This window comes from Trichosurus vulpecula, chromosome 8 (genome assembly GCF_011100635.1).
Source record: "Trichosurus vulpecula isolate mTriVul1 chromosome 8, mTriVul1.pri, whole genome shotgun sequence".
NCBI lineage: Eukaryota > Metazoa > Chordata > Mammalia > Diprotodontia > Phalangeridae > Trichosurus > Trichosurus vulpecula.
Window position 1 is genome coordinate 32,086,738 of NC_050580.1, and position 15,665 is coordinate 32,102,402.

Here is a 15,665-nt window from a genome sequence, read left to right on the forward strand (position 1 = left end):
GGGAGGAGGAGCCCAAGGCCCCGCCCCCGCGCAACCCTCTCCGGAGGGGTCACGTGCTGGGGGGGGGGCGGGCGGCAGGCGGTCACATGACGGGGGCGCCGCTGGGCGGAGGGAGCCGGGACTCTGGGTTTCCGTGCGGGGCGCGTGCGGAGCGGCGGCGGGGCTGACCATGGTGAGTGAACGCCGCGGTCGGGCTCGGGGCGCGTGGGGCCAACGGCCGGAGCCCAGCCCGAGGTGGAGCCGCCCATGGCCGGGCCCCCGCTGCCCTGCCCCGGCCGCCTGTGGGCCCCCTGGCTGTCCGCGGGCTCGCCGCCCCTGCGGGCCCTCCTGGCCGGCGCCGCCGGCCCCACCAAGGTAGCCCTGGGGAGGGGAGGGGCCGCGAGGGGCCCCCCGAGTGTGTGCTGGCTCGGTAGCGACCGGGGAAGGGACGTGAGCGCTCGGGGGGCCGCGGTCCGGGCGCGCACACAGCAGACGCCTAATGCATGCTCCCTGCTCGGCTGGGGTCCGAGATGTGCGGGCTTTCGAGGGGACCTGGGTCCTAGAGGAGGCCGAGCTGGGAGGGACTTAGGACTCCGCATCCAGATGGGAGGATGGGTCCGGGATCCGGGGCTAGGAGGTGGGTGCCGCACTTGAGCCCCTACTGTGTGTCTGGCTTTGCCCCCACCACCAGGGCCGAAAGACAGCAGTGGACAATGCACCTGATGGGTAGGTATGCGCCCACGGGGCACCCCGGAGCAGAACCACTCACGCTTTGGGGACACCCTGTGTATGTACGATAATTGGCAGAATGAACCCGAGCCTTTTGGGGAAGGCGCTAGCAGCTGGAAGAATGGGTCGAGAAGGTCCCTGTAGGGGCTGTGCTTGAGCTTTGGAAGAAGCTAGGGTTTAAAAAAAAAGGCCAAGGTGAGGAAGGGGAGTGCATTCCAGGCACTGGGAGCAGAGGAGGAAACTGAGGCCTGGAGAGGGAAGGAAGGTGGCCAGGGGCACACAGGTAGTAAGGGCAAAGTCTTGTGGCTGCGGCTTCCAGTTCTATAGAGTTTTCCCGACGTCTCATGATCCTTCAGACCTGGGAGGTTTTGACAGCGGAGGAAGGGGAGGGAGAATACTGTAAAAAGGGAGGGGGCGACGAGTTTGGTGTTTCTTTTTCTAAACATCTGCTTTGCCCACTTGTGTAAACTTCAGTCTTTGAAATGAGGAAATGGCCCAAAAGGCCTACAGAAATCCGAGTAGTCCATGGCCTTCCTGGGGGAAAGCTGTCTTGATTGTGTCTCTGCTTTGAGATTGGGGTTTGTTCGTTTCACTGGGGCTTATTTTATGGCAGGTCACCGTATTTGTATCAATGGGCAGCAAAAAAGGCCCTAAAAGCAATCTGTTAATTCAAGTTTAGGTTTAATTTTTTTAAGCTTAGCTTTCTGTAAATAGCCTCAGTTCATAATGCCGCCGATTGAATTTTTCTGTGAAAACCAAGATATCATAACTTTTCACTGCTTGCTGCAAGTGACTTTGGAGGCCAGCTCCTCCACCCCCTCCTACAGATGAGAAAACTGAAGCCTAGGGAGGTTGAATGACTTCCCCAAAGTCACACACAGGTGGCATTTGAATCCAGGGCCTCTTATCCCAGGCTTAGGCTACTTCCCATGGTACCCATCTGCCTCTGGGCTGCTTTTTTTCCTCCTTGTTCCTTACTTTGGTGCTTGGTGTTTTCTTTTCCACACCTTTTGATCTTGTTTGACAGTCAGTAAACATTAATTAAAGCAGCAGTGAGTGCCAGGCACTGTGCTTAGTGCTGGGGAGGCAAAGAAAAGTAAAAGACAGTCCCTGCTTTCAGGGGGCTCACAGTCTGATGGGGGAGGCAATGTGTAAACAGCTCGGCGCAAACTACAGAATCAGTTGGAAATTTTCAACAAAAGGAAGACACTTGAATTAAGGGAGATTGGGAAAAGCTTCCTGTAGAAGGTTGGGATTTTTCTGTAATATTACTTTTAATAGAATGATTCAAAGTGATAGGGTTTCATTTTAAAATGACTTATTAAGAAAAAAGCTTTATGGGCTCAGTGGGTCTGGAGTCGGGAAGAGTTCAATGCGGTTCAAATGCAGACTCGGACACTTACTAGCCGTGTGACCCTGGGCATGTCACTTCACTTGTCTGCCTCAGTTTGTCCAGCTGTAAGATGAGAATAATGTTAGCACTCACCTGCCAGGGTTGTGCTGAGGCCCAAATGAGCTAATAGTTTTAAAGTTCTTGGTGCCTGGAACTTTGTAGGCCTGATAGACGTGCTTGGTGGTGCAGTGGACAGAGTGCTGGGTCTGGAGTCAGGAAGACCTGAGTTCAAATGTGGCCCCAGACACTTAGTAGTTGTGTGACCCTGGGCAAGTCACATAACTGTTTGCCTCAGTTTCCTCATCTGTAAAATGAGCTGGAGAAGGAAATGGCAAACCACTCCAGTGTCTCTGCCAAGAAAACTGCAAATGGGGTCATGAAGAGTCAGACATTGAAAATCACTGAACAACAAGAAGACATACTTATTCCCTTTTCTCTTTAAAATATTGAAAATGATAGAAAGGTAATGCCTAGAATTCTTATTTTTTAAAAAGAAAACTAATCTTGTTCTTATATGTTCTTATACACACACACACACACACCTTTAACAAGGTACAGTTCCTGAAAGAACGATTGGATTCCTATTTGTCCTTCAGCTTTGGCAGGATGGTTCTACCAGTGACGTGTATGGGACATCCCAGAAGTCTCAGTACCATTGCCCTGAGCCTCTTGGCCCCCATGTATCTGCAGGGGTGTCTCTGCCTTTCCTCGTTGATTCTGTTTGCACTGTCAGAGTCATGGAATATTTCTCTTTGGCCCGGCTTTCCTTCTTTTCGAATCCCTTCATATAGCTTGTTTTTAAAAACTCAACTCGGAAAACCTCAAGATCAGCCTGTTTGTTTTACTAAGTAAATCTCTTCCACTCCGTGGCTTTGAGAGTTTTCCTGATTGTTTGTCAGCCTCCGTTGAATGGAATTCAGAGGGCTCACCAATTCAAAAAGCTAAGATTGAGGCTGGGATGGTGTGTGTTTGTAAAATTGTACTGATAGTGGGGTTCAGAATGAGGTTCTTAGGACAGTTGTCGGTGATCTGGATGTAGTTTAGGGAAGAGACTTGTAAAAGTGGCTCCTATGCAGGTACTGTATTTAATACTACCTTACATTTATTGAGTGCTTTAATGGTTCAGCATGCTTTCCTGTCCCTGATCTCATTTTATCTACGGTATGAGTTACTCTGTCTTCAAGTCTGGTCTTGCTTCTGAAAGCGTCCTCCTCTGCTGCTGACAGGCTTGCTTGGGACCGAGTACATACTTGGAAAGAGCTGGTGTAGTCTGTGGCCTTTGTTTAGTTTCTTCGAGCTTCAAATAGGATCTCAAAATAGCCTTCTGTAATTTCAGCAGTAGTCTGTTAGCCTCTAATAGGTCTGCATGAAAGCATCTGAGCCCTTTTAGCAAACACAATTTCCACTTAGTTTCCTTCCTCAATTCCTTACCAGCCCAGACCGTTTTGTTTATCTGTTCTTTTACAGTCTGTTTACATCTCTGGAGAGATGAGATTGGTTCTTCATCTGTCTACCAAAATTAGACTTTCACAGGAAAGTTTAGTTAGGCCATCCATCGGCTCTGATTGGAGTTTGACAAAATGGACTTTAAGGTTTCTTCCAGCTCAGAATCCCATGATCCTATTTTTGGAGAGGTGCATCTTGAACAGAGTTCTAGGAAAAACTCCATGAAAAGATGTGTTTCCTTTGATCAGGAATTTTTTTTTTCAACCCAGAGCTCTTTGGGTTTCCCACTTTCTTATGAGGGAGGAGGCAGAAGGAGTACTGATCTTCGAAATGATCTATATTTTAGGTTCTTTTTTCTCTTAGAAGAGCTCTCTGTGAGTAAAGGAACCTGGCATTGTGAAAAGCTAGTGCCTTGGAGTCAGGGAAGCTGGCTTCAAGTACAGACCTTGGTGCTTCCAGGGCTTTGAAATTTTTAAGGTTTGCAAAGTGCTTTTGTAACAACTAAGCTATGAGCCAAGCAGTGTAAGTAGTAGGATGCCCCCATTTTTCAGATGAAGAAACAGAGTGATTAAGTTCCTTGGCCAGGATCACACAGCTAACAGATACCGAAGGATTACCCAGCTAATGAAAATCACACCTCCGTCTCCTGACTCGCCCAAGGCTTCAGCACCTTCTGTACTCCTGGATGTGGCCTCAGGAATAAACAATTTCTTTGAGCAAGACTAAATCTTTCAGCGCCCCCAGTTCAGGGCATGTTTTGGAATTGCAGTGAAAATGCAAATAGGGACATTTGGCATTTTGCAGATGCTAAATTCTTATACTGTTAGCTCTTCTCGTCCTCATGGAGATTGGCATTAAAATATATCTTCTCTGAGGCCTTGTTCTGCACCATAGGGAGGCCCTGGCATATGTGCAGTCCCAGGCAAAGACTCTGGTCATTTTCATGGCATTGTCTGTTTTCATACTTTTTACTGCTCTAGAATTTTACATTTGAGGAGGCGGAGGAAAATTCCTCCAGAAAGAACATTGTGGGGGTGGGGTATATTGGCATCAACATCTTAACTAATTAGAAAGTTGGTGAGGTTCTTGAGGTTTGCAAAGTGTCGTCTTGATTCATGATTAGTTTAATGTTAGTAAATTTGATTTTTTTACTTTTGCCAATTGAGTACTTAGTGAACTTGGAAATTATACATCCAGCTACATATGTTACCAGAAATCTTAAGAAAGGGGGAAATTTATTCCCCCCTGACCAGTAGGAAACTTTATTTACTAAGGATACTTTAGGTTTATTCAAGAAAAGGTGATTGTAATCTCAGCTTCCTTGCACTAACCAAAGCCAAGATATTAAAAAGTACAGGTTACAGTATTTTAAATACCAAGAATACTTTGAGATGTGTGTGTGTTAATTTGGTCAGTAAATGAACAGTTCATTAGTGGTTGTTTTTGAAGGAAAAGTTGTTGAAAAGAGAGGACTATCTTATTTGGAGGATGTGTTTGTAAAATTAGCGTGAAAGAAACAACTATTGCCATCTGTAAATATGGTTCTGGAGGCTGTCAGAAGACATCATCTTGGAAGTCTTTCAGGGTGCCCCTGGAGAGAATTCGGGGTGTGTGTGTATGTGTGTCTGTGTCTGTATGTCTGCAGTGACCTGGTTTGAAATCCCGTTGCTGTGTGATTTGGGAGAAGTCTTTTGAACCTGCTCCAGGCCTGTTTCTCTTCTGCAAAAAGAGGGTATTGGCCTCTGTGACCCCTGGGGTCACTTTCAGCTCTGACTCTGTGATCTCAGGAGCCTCTGAACTACATAACAACAAAGAATTTGAGTCCAGTTCATTGGTCAGTCTGGTGGAGGGAGAGAACTCTTGGGCGTCTAGATACTGCCTTATATTTTTATGCATCGATACCTTGGTTTCTTGTTTCGATTGTCTGCCTCTTGAAGGCAGAATTTGATGGAGCTTTTTATCACCCCAGGACTGAGCATTCCAGACTGTGCATTCCAGAAATGTTTTCTGGCTAATGGTTGTTAAATATATTCAGTTCTCTAGTTCTTGGGTAACAAAGCCCAATTTTCATGAGAATTCACATATGGTTTCTAACTTTAAAATGTCAGTGTTATCTAGAAAGGAGTTATCTAGCTAGAGCATCACAGAATTCTGCTGGAATTCTGTCAGCTCGCCTCTTAGAGCTGACCTTCACGTTTCCATGTTAAAATAAAGCTAGCTCATTATTTGGGCATAATGCTGTCAGCTAGGGCTGATACAGGGAAACCTTGTCATCCACGTTCGTGGATCCTAGAGGAAGTAATGCCACGAAGCCAGTATTGGTCCTCTTTGATGCTTACCTGCTCAGCCTTAGGGTGCCTTTCTGCAGACTGTACTCACACACTTTTTATGAGGTCAGATATTCTCCCCTTTATATAGATGAGGAAACAGGTGACTTGGTTCAGGTCACAACCAGTTTCTGAGACTAGAATGCAGACTTCCTGTCTCCCTATCCCAGGCTTTCCCACTGTGCTGTAGTTACTTCCTAGGAAGAGTATTCTTCTTGATGGTTGTTTTTAATCTACAATTCATTGATTTTTCTATTATTAGGACAAGATGTTCTTTACCACTTTTTTTTTTTTTAAAGTCAGACAAGGGTCTCAACTGAAGGCCAAGAATCAGTATATAGCCTGAATGTTGTTTTTGTTTCCCATCAGTGTATTTTGACACCCACATGTCCATGGGCATCAATTTCTGACATTGGTCATAAAGTATATAAACTTATAGTTTCTGTAAGTACCTTTTAAAAAAATTAGCCTATTAAAATGGAATAGTCCTAATGACTCAGGAGCTAGTTTTATTTGCTTTCTATGGTAATATACAACTCTGACATTCCTCAGAGAAAAGACCCATATATAGGTAAATTTTATTTAAAAGTTTCAGCTACAGTATATTTTATTTAACTACAGATTTAGTTCTATTTCTCACCAGTTCTTTAAGCTCATCAGCATAAATTTCCCTAATCTCTGTGGTAAATGGAGAATAACTTAGTTCAGTTTGAATTATAAAGTGTACTAAAGAAAAAATGTTCATTTGTTAGTAATTGGAATGCTTTTCTTTTTATTGCAGAGTTTTCTTGGAGGTTTTTTCGGTCCCATCTGCGAGATTGATGTTGTCCTTAGCGATGGGGAGTCACGGAAGGTGGCGGAAATGAAAACTGAAGATGGCAAAGTAGAAAAGCATCACCTCTTCTATGATGGCGAATCTGTCTCGGGAAAGGTAAACTCTTTGTAGGGACTAGAATTATCAGTCCCTGGCTGCTTACAGAACATTAGTGTTTGTGATTCCATGTTGACCATAAAAGATTTTAAAATGGTTGATTTTTGAAGTATGTTTGAAGTCTTTTTTTTTTTTTAAGCACAGGTTTTTACCTTCTTAGGGTTAAGTTATTTAGGGTAGAATAGGTGGAGTGGGGGGTAGGGCCCTCAGAGGACAAGGATCTCAGAGGTTATCTAGTGCAATACCCTTACTTTGCAGATGAAGAAACTGAATTCAGGGACTTTCTCAAGGTCATACAGGCTGCTGAAGCTGGATTTGAACCCAGGTCATTTGACCTCAGAACCTGATCCATTGTCCCTTATTTCCACAGGATTTGGGTTACTCCTTGTGTTACTCTCTGCACGGTTTCTATTGGTACTTTATTTTCTTTTCCTTTGTATCAAGGGTTTGAGACATAGTGTCTGCTTGGCCAGGTGCTTGGGCTCCGCTCCTCCCATCTGCAGATTTACTTTAGTTCAGAAATAGTCACTTCTAATCTGTGGTAATTGGGGAGGGTAGTGCAGATAAACAAAGTACACCCCCTGCCTCCTCACCCCAGAATTTCAGAAGTAGGAGGGGCCTGTGGAAGAGCAACTGAAGTAGTCAAGGAGATGGAGAATAGAGCAGACGAGAAAAGCTTAGGAGCACGTAGGGCTGCTCGACCTGGGGAAGAGAGGAAGGCAGCCTAGCAGAGGTTCAGGTGATTGGCACAGAGGTCAGTTCATCTCCCTAACTGGAAGAGGTGGCCTGGCTCCTGGAGAAGCTGGCCTCATGCCAAGCCCAGAGAAGGCACTAAGTAAAGACTTCGGGAACGGTGTTGTCATCCTTAGTCTACAGATGTGAAAACTGAGGCTCATGGAAGGGCCATGGCCCACTAAGCGTCTTCTCTTCAGAAGACCCTGGACTGCAGGGCAGTGACTCATCCTCGTGGATAGGATGAAGGGCAGGAAGGTAGTTGGATTTTCAGTAGGTTGAATGACTCTACCTAGAGCGTGAGTTTTCTCTTTCTCTCCTCCTGCTTCTATTTATACAGAATTTCCGGTAGGTTTTATTTTTGAAATCTTGACTTTGATGCCATATCTTTTTTTCTCACTGTCATTTCTTAATACCATCTGGCAGTTGACACCTCCCTTGTAACAAGCAGCAGCAACAGTCCCGGTGACCAAGAGCCAGCTGTGCCTTCCCCTTTCCCACTGTCTCTCTCCAGGACCCTCTGATGTTTATTGATCTTTTCATCTTCACTGTTCTCCGCGAAGCTCTTCTTCAGGACCTGCTGTCTTCATTCTCTCTCAGCCCATCCATGTCTTCCCATGTTTCTCCGGATTTTTAGGCCGATCATTTCTTACTGCACCAATAACACTGTTCCATTCACATGCCATCATGTGTTCAGCTGTTTCCCAGTTGATGGGCACACATTTTTTATTTCTTTGGTACCTTGAGATGTACTGCTGCATCTGTCTTGGCACTTAGGAGACCCGTGTTGTTGATGGTTCTGGACCTCCTAGGGGTACATGCCCCTGAGTGAGACCTCTTGGTCAAAGGGTGTGAACACAGCATGACTAACGTGGAGATATGTTTTGCGTGATTGCACATGTATAACCTATATCAAATTGCTTACAGTCTCAGGAAGGGGGAAGGTGTTAAAAATTGTTTTTACATGCAATTGGAAAAAATAAAATATTTTAAAACGGGGGGGAGGTGTTAGGGGTGATGGGTCAGTTTAGTAGCCCTTGCTAGGTTCCTGATGGCTTTTTAGAATAGTTGGACCAGTTCACAGTCCCTGGCGGGGGGTTGATGTGCCCCGCGTCCCTCAGCCCTTCCACCATTTATTGGGTAGTCTTGACTGATTTTCAGGGTACGGTATGAAGAAAACCACTGAGTTCTTTTCTCCTCAGAACATGCCTTCATGTGGCAAGGTCCTGTTTTGTCAGAGTCTTTGTCATGACTTGGAGTGGCCCAAAGGAATAGGTGATGGGCAGTTAGTGGTGACAGAGTTCATCTCTGCACTGAAACAAGGAGGAATTTCAGTGATTCCTGTGTTAGCACAATTGGGGTGAAGCTTAGTTTGGAGGTCCTGAAGCATCAGTCAGCAAGCATTTATTAAGTGCCTAATGTGTGCTGGGGAGGCAAGGAAAGGTTCAAGACAATCCCTGCCCTCAAGGAGCTCCCAGTCTAACGAGGGAGACAAGATACAAACAACCATGTACATATAAGCTACATATAGGCTAAACGAGAGGTGGCCTCAGAAGGAAGGCACCAAGACTGAGGAGGACTAGGAAGGGCCTCCAGCAGAAGGTGGGCCTTTAGTTGACACCTGAAGGAAGCCAGGAGCAGAGATGTGGAGGGAGAAAGTGTTCTAGGCATGGGGGGCAGCCAGTGAAAATGCTCAGAGCTGGAAGGTATAGTCTAGTGTGTGAGGAACAGCCAGGAGGGCAGGGTCACTATATTTAAAAGGAGTCATAAGACTGCAAAGGGAGGGGGCCAATCGAGGAGCGCCAATCATAGGATTGAATCTTTGATCCTGGAGGGTAATTAGGAGCCTCTAGAGTTTATTGTGTGTGTGTGGGGGGTTAACATCCTTTTGTAGAATTTGGTATTATGTATCTGTCCTAAGTTGCCTTCCAGAAGGACTTTTCTCTGTGTGAATCCCAAGGATGTGTGTGTCTTAGATCCTGGGTTCAGACAGTGGCTCTGCCTTTTCTAACATGTGACCTTGGGCAAGTCACTGCTACCTCTGGGCCTTTGTTTCCTCTGTGAATTAGGGGACTTCACTAGATGACGTTTGAGAGGCCCCTTCTAGCTTTAAATCCCTAATTCTACATGAGGTCTTTCATAAATAGTGTGCTAAGAGATGAGCTCTTTTCCTGATTTGTTAGAGCAGTGAATATATTTTATGTATTGATCCAATGTGGCAAATTCTGTCTGACGAAAAAAAACAACACAGAGTTGATGAGGAAGTCCTATGTTGACAATATTACCTTCCCCTATGTAGATTAGGTGGAAACCTTTTAAATCAAAGTGCTTAATTACTTCATTTGGCCAAGGCCTCTAGGGGTCATCTCCTTTCTCTGAGACTGGAGGGAAGGAGGGAGATGGGTGATGGAAAGCAAGGTTTTATATGCCTGAAAATACCTAGTTATGATACCTATATTCATAATACCTATATTATGAATAGGCACAAAATCTGCTCTAGACACAGAATCGAATATGGTATTAAAAGAAATGAAAATAAATATGTATTTGCCCTGGAAAAAGCTGGTTGTGATGGCATTCTCTTAACATTTATTAAAACATTATGTCTTGGCAGGTGAACCTAGCCTTTAAGCAACCTGGAAAGAGGCTAGAACACCAAGGAATTAGAATTGAATTTGTAGGCCAAATTGGTGAGTTTTAAAACATTATCTTTTGTTTTTGTTTTGTTTTGTTTTTGGTAATTCAAGAGTGAGAGGAAGGTTTGTGTTGGAATTTAAGTGATTGACTTCCTCCTCCTCTCAGTGGAATGAGAGAATTGATGTGGAGAGAAGACAAGTTTGTAAATGTGCTGAGTAACCTCTTAAGGATAACAGGTCTTCCTAGTTCCTGGTCTTAGACTTGAAGATTAACTTGGTTTTTGTTACTGAAACTGAAATGATGTAGAGGTGTTTCAACCACCAGCCTTGAAAGCTCTACATTGAGTAGCTTCCTACAACTGTGCATCAGCCTCCCCTCGCACTTGCTCCTCATGTTGTTTGGGCTCATGGCCTCATGTTTGCCTGCACTCAGAGTTACCCCAAGTTTCACCCAGCAACCCAAAATTGAATAGGGAAGATTCAAAAGAAGAGCTTTTGGCAACAGCTTTGTCCCTAAAGAGTGTCATATCTTGAAGATATTTCTGCCTGTTTTCCCTTTTAAATTTCTTACTTATGTCAGTACTGAACCCTGGAATTGTTGATGGTGGTAGTTGTCATCTTGCCAGCCCTATGCACACTCATATCCCACTGGCATTGCGTAAAAGTATAGTATAGAAAGGTTTTGTGAAATCTGACTCAGTAAAGCCCCTCATTTTTAAGTTATAAGTTCACAATATGATAGGCCTTTTATACTGTTAGTTTTTAAGTATAAAAATTAGAGATTATTTTCCTCCCCACTTGGTGTTTTCCTAGAGGAGAAAAATTACATGCCTGACCTCAGTAGCACCTTGTTTTTCGTATTGAATATATAATGGATTTATCAAGGTCATCTGTCTTCCCGAGTAACACCATTTTTGATCTTAAAGGATAACTTCAGGTAACTATTGGTAATGTTTTCACACTTTCAAAATATGAGATCCCTAGAGGAATTTTATATAGTGTGGGTACTAAAATTTGTGCAGCGTAAATAACATTTTTTAGTTTTTCAGCAACTATTATAGTGAGGAAGAATTTCATTCAAGTTTTTGTTAAAGTGGAGGAAAGCCAGTGAACTGATTGGAGATAGCACTTGTAATCTTTATGATGTCAGTGTTTAAAATAATTTGGTCCACTTCTGTTTTTCTTAATTTCTTAGAACTCTTCAATGACAAGAGTAATACCCATGAATTTGTAAACCTAGTGAAAGAATTGGCCTTACCTGGAGAATTGACGCAAAGCAGAAGTTATGACTTCGAATTTATGCAGGTTGAAAAGCCCTACGAATCCTACATTGGTGCCAATGTCCGATTGAGGTATGGATGTCACTGCATGCCTGGGTCTGGGCTAGGTCTTAGACCAGAGCTCACCTTAATAATAAAGAGTCAAAACCAGAAAGTTGTCTGAGGCCAGTCTTCTACACGTCTTTCTCTTTTTGTTACAGTAAAACAGAAAAATGATATGCCGATAGAACATCCTATAGACAAGACTCCATCATTTTTGTGGTTAACACTGCTTTAGGGAAGCAGGAGCTTGTTCTCACTCAAAGCCCAACATATCAAATTAGAGTCCAGCTCTTTGGTTGGGAAGGGCTTCAGTTTGGGTTGTCATCTGGGGAGCATAAGGAAGGAAGTTTTAGGACCTTTTGGATGTTGTGTTCCATTACATAGTGAGTTAGCTCCTCTGAGGGCATTGCTATGGAGCTGATGTGGATTGTAGAGGTCATGTAGTTCAGCCCCTTCGTCTTGCAGAGGAAAAAAGTGGGATCTGTAGAAGTACAGTGACTTGGCCAAGGTAAATGGAAAGGCCAGGATTTGAACCGGGCTCTTTTGACTCTTAAGACCAGCTCTTTTTGTATTTTGCTGTGCGTAAAGTAACTTAGGGAACTTATTTCCCCAAGAATTTGTGCAGTCCCAGAAGCCAGGTAGATTGAAGAAGGGTTTATAGAAGGAGTTGGAGGTTTGGGGAGGTATCTTGTAGATGTCCAAGCACCATGTCACAGAGAGGAGCTGCCTTTGGGGCCACCCTGAAACAGGCTGGAGTGGGGGAGCCCAGTATTTCCTAGGTTCTTATGTTACCTTCCAATTCCCCCGTTTCACAGTGTTTCTGATGCGGCTGGTGATAAGAGTTTGGTGTTTCATATTCTTGTCTGATAACTTGTCAGACTTTTTTTCTTTCTGTTGTTCCTCCCCTGTGAGATACCATAAAATGAAAAATCATTCCTCTTTTGTTTGACTGTTTTGGCTTTAGCTCCCCAATTCCTGTTTCTGTTTTAAATTTTAAACCTTTTCATTTTTTATTCACAGTTGTTCCTTCCTCAGGTTCATCCAAATGTCAGAAACCTGAGGTAAGGGGAGTTTAGGTGGGCCACAGAGAGGGTCCTGTGACTTGGTTTTTGGAGCCAGTAACACATTATTTTGGATGAATTCTCGAATTAGAAAATCATACTTGAGGCTAAAATGATTCTGGCAAGAGTTGGGCATAAAGGCTCAAAATATTAAAATTAATCCTAGGAAATTTAACTCCTTTCCCCCATTTACTTTGTAGGTATTTTCTTAAAGTGACAATAGTAAGACGACTGTCAGACTTGGTAAAAGAGTATGATCTTATCGTTCACCAGCTGGCCACCTATCCCGACGTCAACAACTCCATTAAGATGGAGGTGGGCATCGAAGACTGTTTGCACATAGAGTTTGAATATAACAAATCCAAGTGAGTGTCTTTTCCCACAATGGAAGCCATCACAGAATTCAAAGGCCATGTCAGTTACCCAAAGTGTGAAATAAGTTAATTTACTGGTTGGGGGCGACTGAAAGCAAGTCAGACTCTGGTGGATGTTTAGAAATAGGAAAGAGGAGGCTTGGAGCCCTAATTTTCAGGTGCTTTACCTGATGCTTCTGTTCAGGCAGAGACAAATCACAACGGTGCTTGGGATATTGGAATTACTTGAAGGAAAAAATAGTAATGATGATAGAAAGAAGAGCCCAGTGGAGCCAAGTTTCTGATCCTGGATTAAAAAAAAACCAAACAAACCAAAAACACCCAAAAAAAAACCCCAAACCCCACTAGATACAGTAATTGGGCATTCCCAGTAAGGTACTGTATTTGTTACTAAATAAACACTGCAGAAAGAGAAATCTGCCCACCTTGGTGCTACATTTATCTTAAATTATTTAGTTTTCTGAAGTAAGGATCATTTGAGGATAGATTCAGAGCTGGAAAATTGAGGCCACCCCTGCACTTTATAGATGGGGGAAAGGAGACATGGAGACTGACTGACTGGCCCAGGCTCACTTGGCCAGCCAGTGGGACTAGCTTATGGGTTTGGAACCAGATTTTTCAGACTCCAAGTCCATTGTCCTGAACATGGCACCTCTGTTGCCTTCTGTTAAAGCAGTCTTGTAAATAAGCATCAGAAAGTGACCAGTGAGCATTATCCTCTTAGAGATGAAATGAAATTAAATGCTGTCTCTTTGCTACTCTATTTTTTAATATATGGCTACGTCTAACCACATAGTCTTACTTGTTGTAGAGTGATGACTAAAATTTCCCAGCTTGAATTTATCAAGACAAAATGTCATAACAGTTCTTCACTGGAATGATGAACATATACCGTAGAAAAACAGCTTGTTATACTTAAACCTAATGTCTTAATTCTAAAAATATATGCTTTTTTCCCCCAAAGGTATCATTTAAAGGATGTGATTGTTGGAAAAATTTATTTCTTATTAGTGAGAATAAAAATTCAGCATATGGAATTACAGCTGATAAAGAAAGAGATCACGGGAATTGGTAAGTTGAAAACACTCATCAGCTGGGTGTTCTGCCAGATCTGATTAGAGCACGATTCCCATTTCTCAGTGTGGTTCATGTAAAATCTTAGCAAAATCCAGCCCAAAGTATAAAACAGAAGAAGCACAGATAAGCCCCTCTATTTAGACCCTGCCATTTCCCTGGCTGACTCGTCCTTTGATTTTTAGTGGCTATAAAGTTCTTTGCAGTTTCTCTTCTCTCTAGTTTGTTGTCCTGCTGAAAAAGGGTGGGAGGCTTCCGTGTCACATTTTTCAAGACCTTCAGAGCTGCTGTTACAATTCCTGTTTTTCAGCAGTCTTTCATTTTCATTTTAGCCAGATGGAACCTGCTCTGAAAAAATTGTTATTTAAGGTCAGACATTAGAATTGAGTTTTATGCTCCTGGGTTCCTTCTCTAGTTTTGTAAGCCATGGTGCTTATAGTCTAACGTCAGTCCCCTGACTTACTTTTTTAGAGGGATAGGAAAGGGGGGTGGAGAGGTTGGCATAAATCAAAAGGAACTGAGTGTTCAGTCTGCAGCAGGGCAATTTTCCTTTACCAGAGTAGATATCTCATTGGAAATCTGAGATAAGATAGCTTTATGTGTATAAGTGAAATTTTAGAGTGGTTCTTATTATTTCTTATATGAGTTGTGTCTGCTTGCATAGAGATAAGAAATGTAGGAAGGAAAATTGTATTGGCTTTTGGGAAGAAGGGAGCAAAACACAAACAGCATATTAATAATGGCAGGCCCAATATGGCTATTGTCCAAACATGGCTGGGACCCCCGCCTCCGCCCCAATGAGAGTGCTGACTCACCAGAACTAATAAAAACAATGGAAAAGAGTGAGGCAGAAGACAGGATATTCTGGAGATGTTTATGTTGATACCATTACGCTTGTGTGACTAGGCCCCAGCACTACGACAGAAACAGAGACCATTGCCAAGTATGAAATCATGGACGGGGCGCCAGTCAAAGGTAACTTGCTTCCCTTTCTCTTCATTTTCTTTTGGTTACAAGTGAGGAATGGGTATGATTTTATTATGATTTTCACCTGAAAATGTTTGCTGCCTGCCTCAGACCTGGATTTTGAAGTGATCTTTGTTTTTACATAAAATCCATTGGCACAAATCTGCTGAGAGCCAGCCTTGTATTGGAACCTAATTCCACTTATCTATAAGGGAAGAAGAGGGTTGGCATTTTGGGGGGCTGGCACTCTGCTCAGCGATCTTGCCTAGGTAGCTCTGTGTAAGGCCTTATGGTAGGCATAAGACACCCCTGTCGCCCTGGAGCCTCCTCAAGCAGTTGGGGGTGATCACTCAAGTCTGCAGATGCTGAGCCAGAGCTATCAAGAGCAGAGTGTAGGACTTGGGGGCTCCTTAGGAAGGGAATTTCTTTTCTGTGGTTGGTTGCTCAGCCATGGTGAGGTGTTTCCCTCTCTCAGCCTGTCACAGTTATAGGGCATGATGGGTCACTTTGGGCACCTTTCTGAGCTGTAACACACTTCACTAACTGCTTCAGTCAGGTTGAGGCTCCCTCTCCCCATAGCCAGCCTGGCAGCATGTTTGTGCGAGCTCACGCTGGGAGGCTGGCACCTATCAGTGGGAGTCGCCCCAGGAGGGCATTAGTGCAGGGTGGCCACGTTGGAGTAGCACATTAAACAG

The 15,665-nt window shown here is 43.8% G+C and overlaps 1 protein-coding gene across 1 annotated transcript in view; it reads left to right on the forward strand.

Moving 5' to 3' along the window:
• Positions 1–15,665, forward strand: part of VPS26A (VPS26, retromer complex component A) — a 20,789-nt gene continuing 5,124 nt past the window's right edge. Inside the window, exons 1-7 of the mRNA XM_036734692.1 lie at positions 1–172; positions 6,656–6,805; positions 10,152–10,227; positions 11,369–11,525; positions 12,757–12,921; positions 13,895–14,001; positions 14,911–14,979. Of these exons, the coding sequence (XP_036590587.1) occupies positions 170–172; positions 6,656–6,805; positions 10,152–10,227; positions 11,369–11,525; positions 12,757–12,921; positions 13,895–14,001; positions 14,911–14,979 (727 nt within the window). The 5' untranslated portion in view covers positions 1–169. The remainder of the gene's footprint in view (positions 173–6,655; positions 6,806–10,151; positions 10,228–11,368; positions 11,526–12,756; positions 12,922–13,894; positions 14,002–14,910; positions 14,980–15,665) is intronic.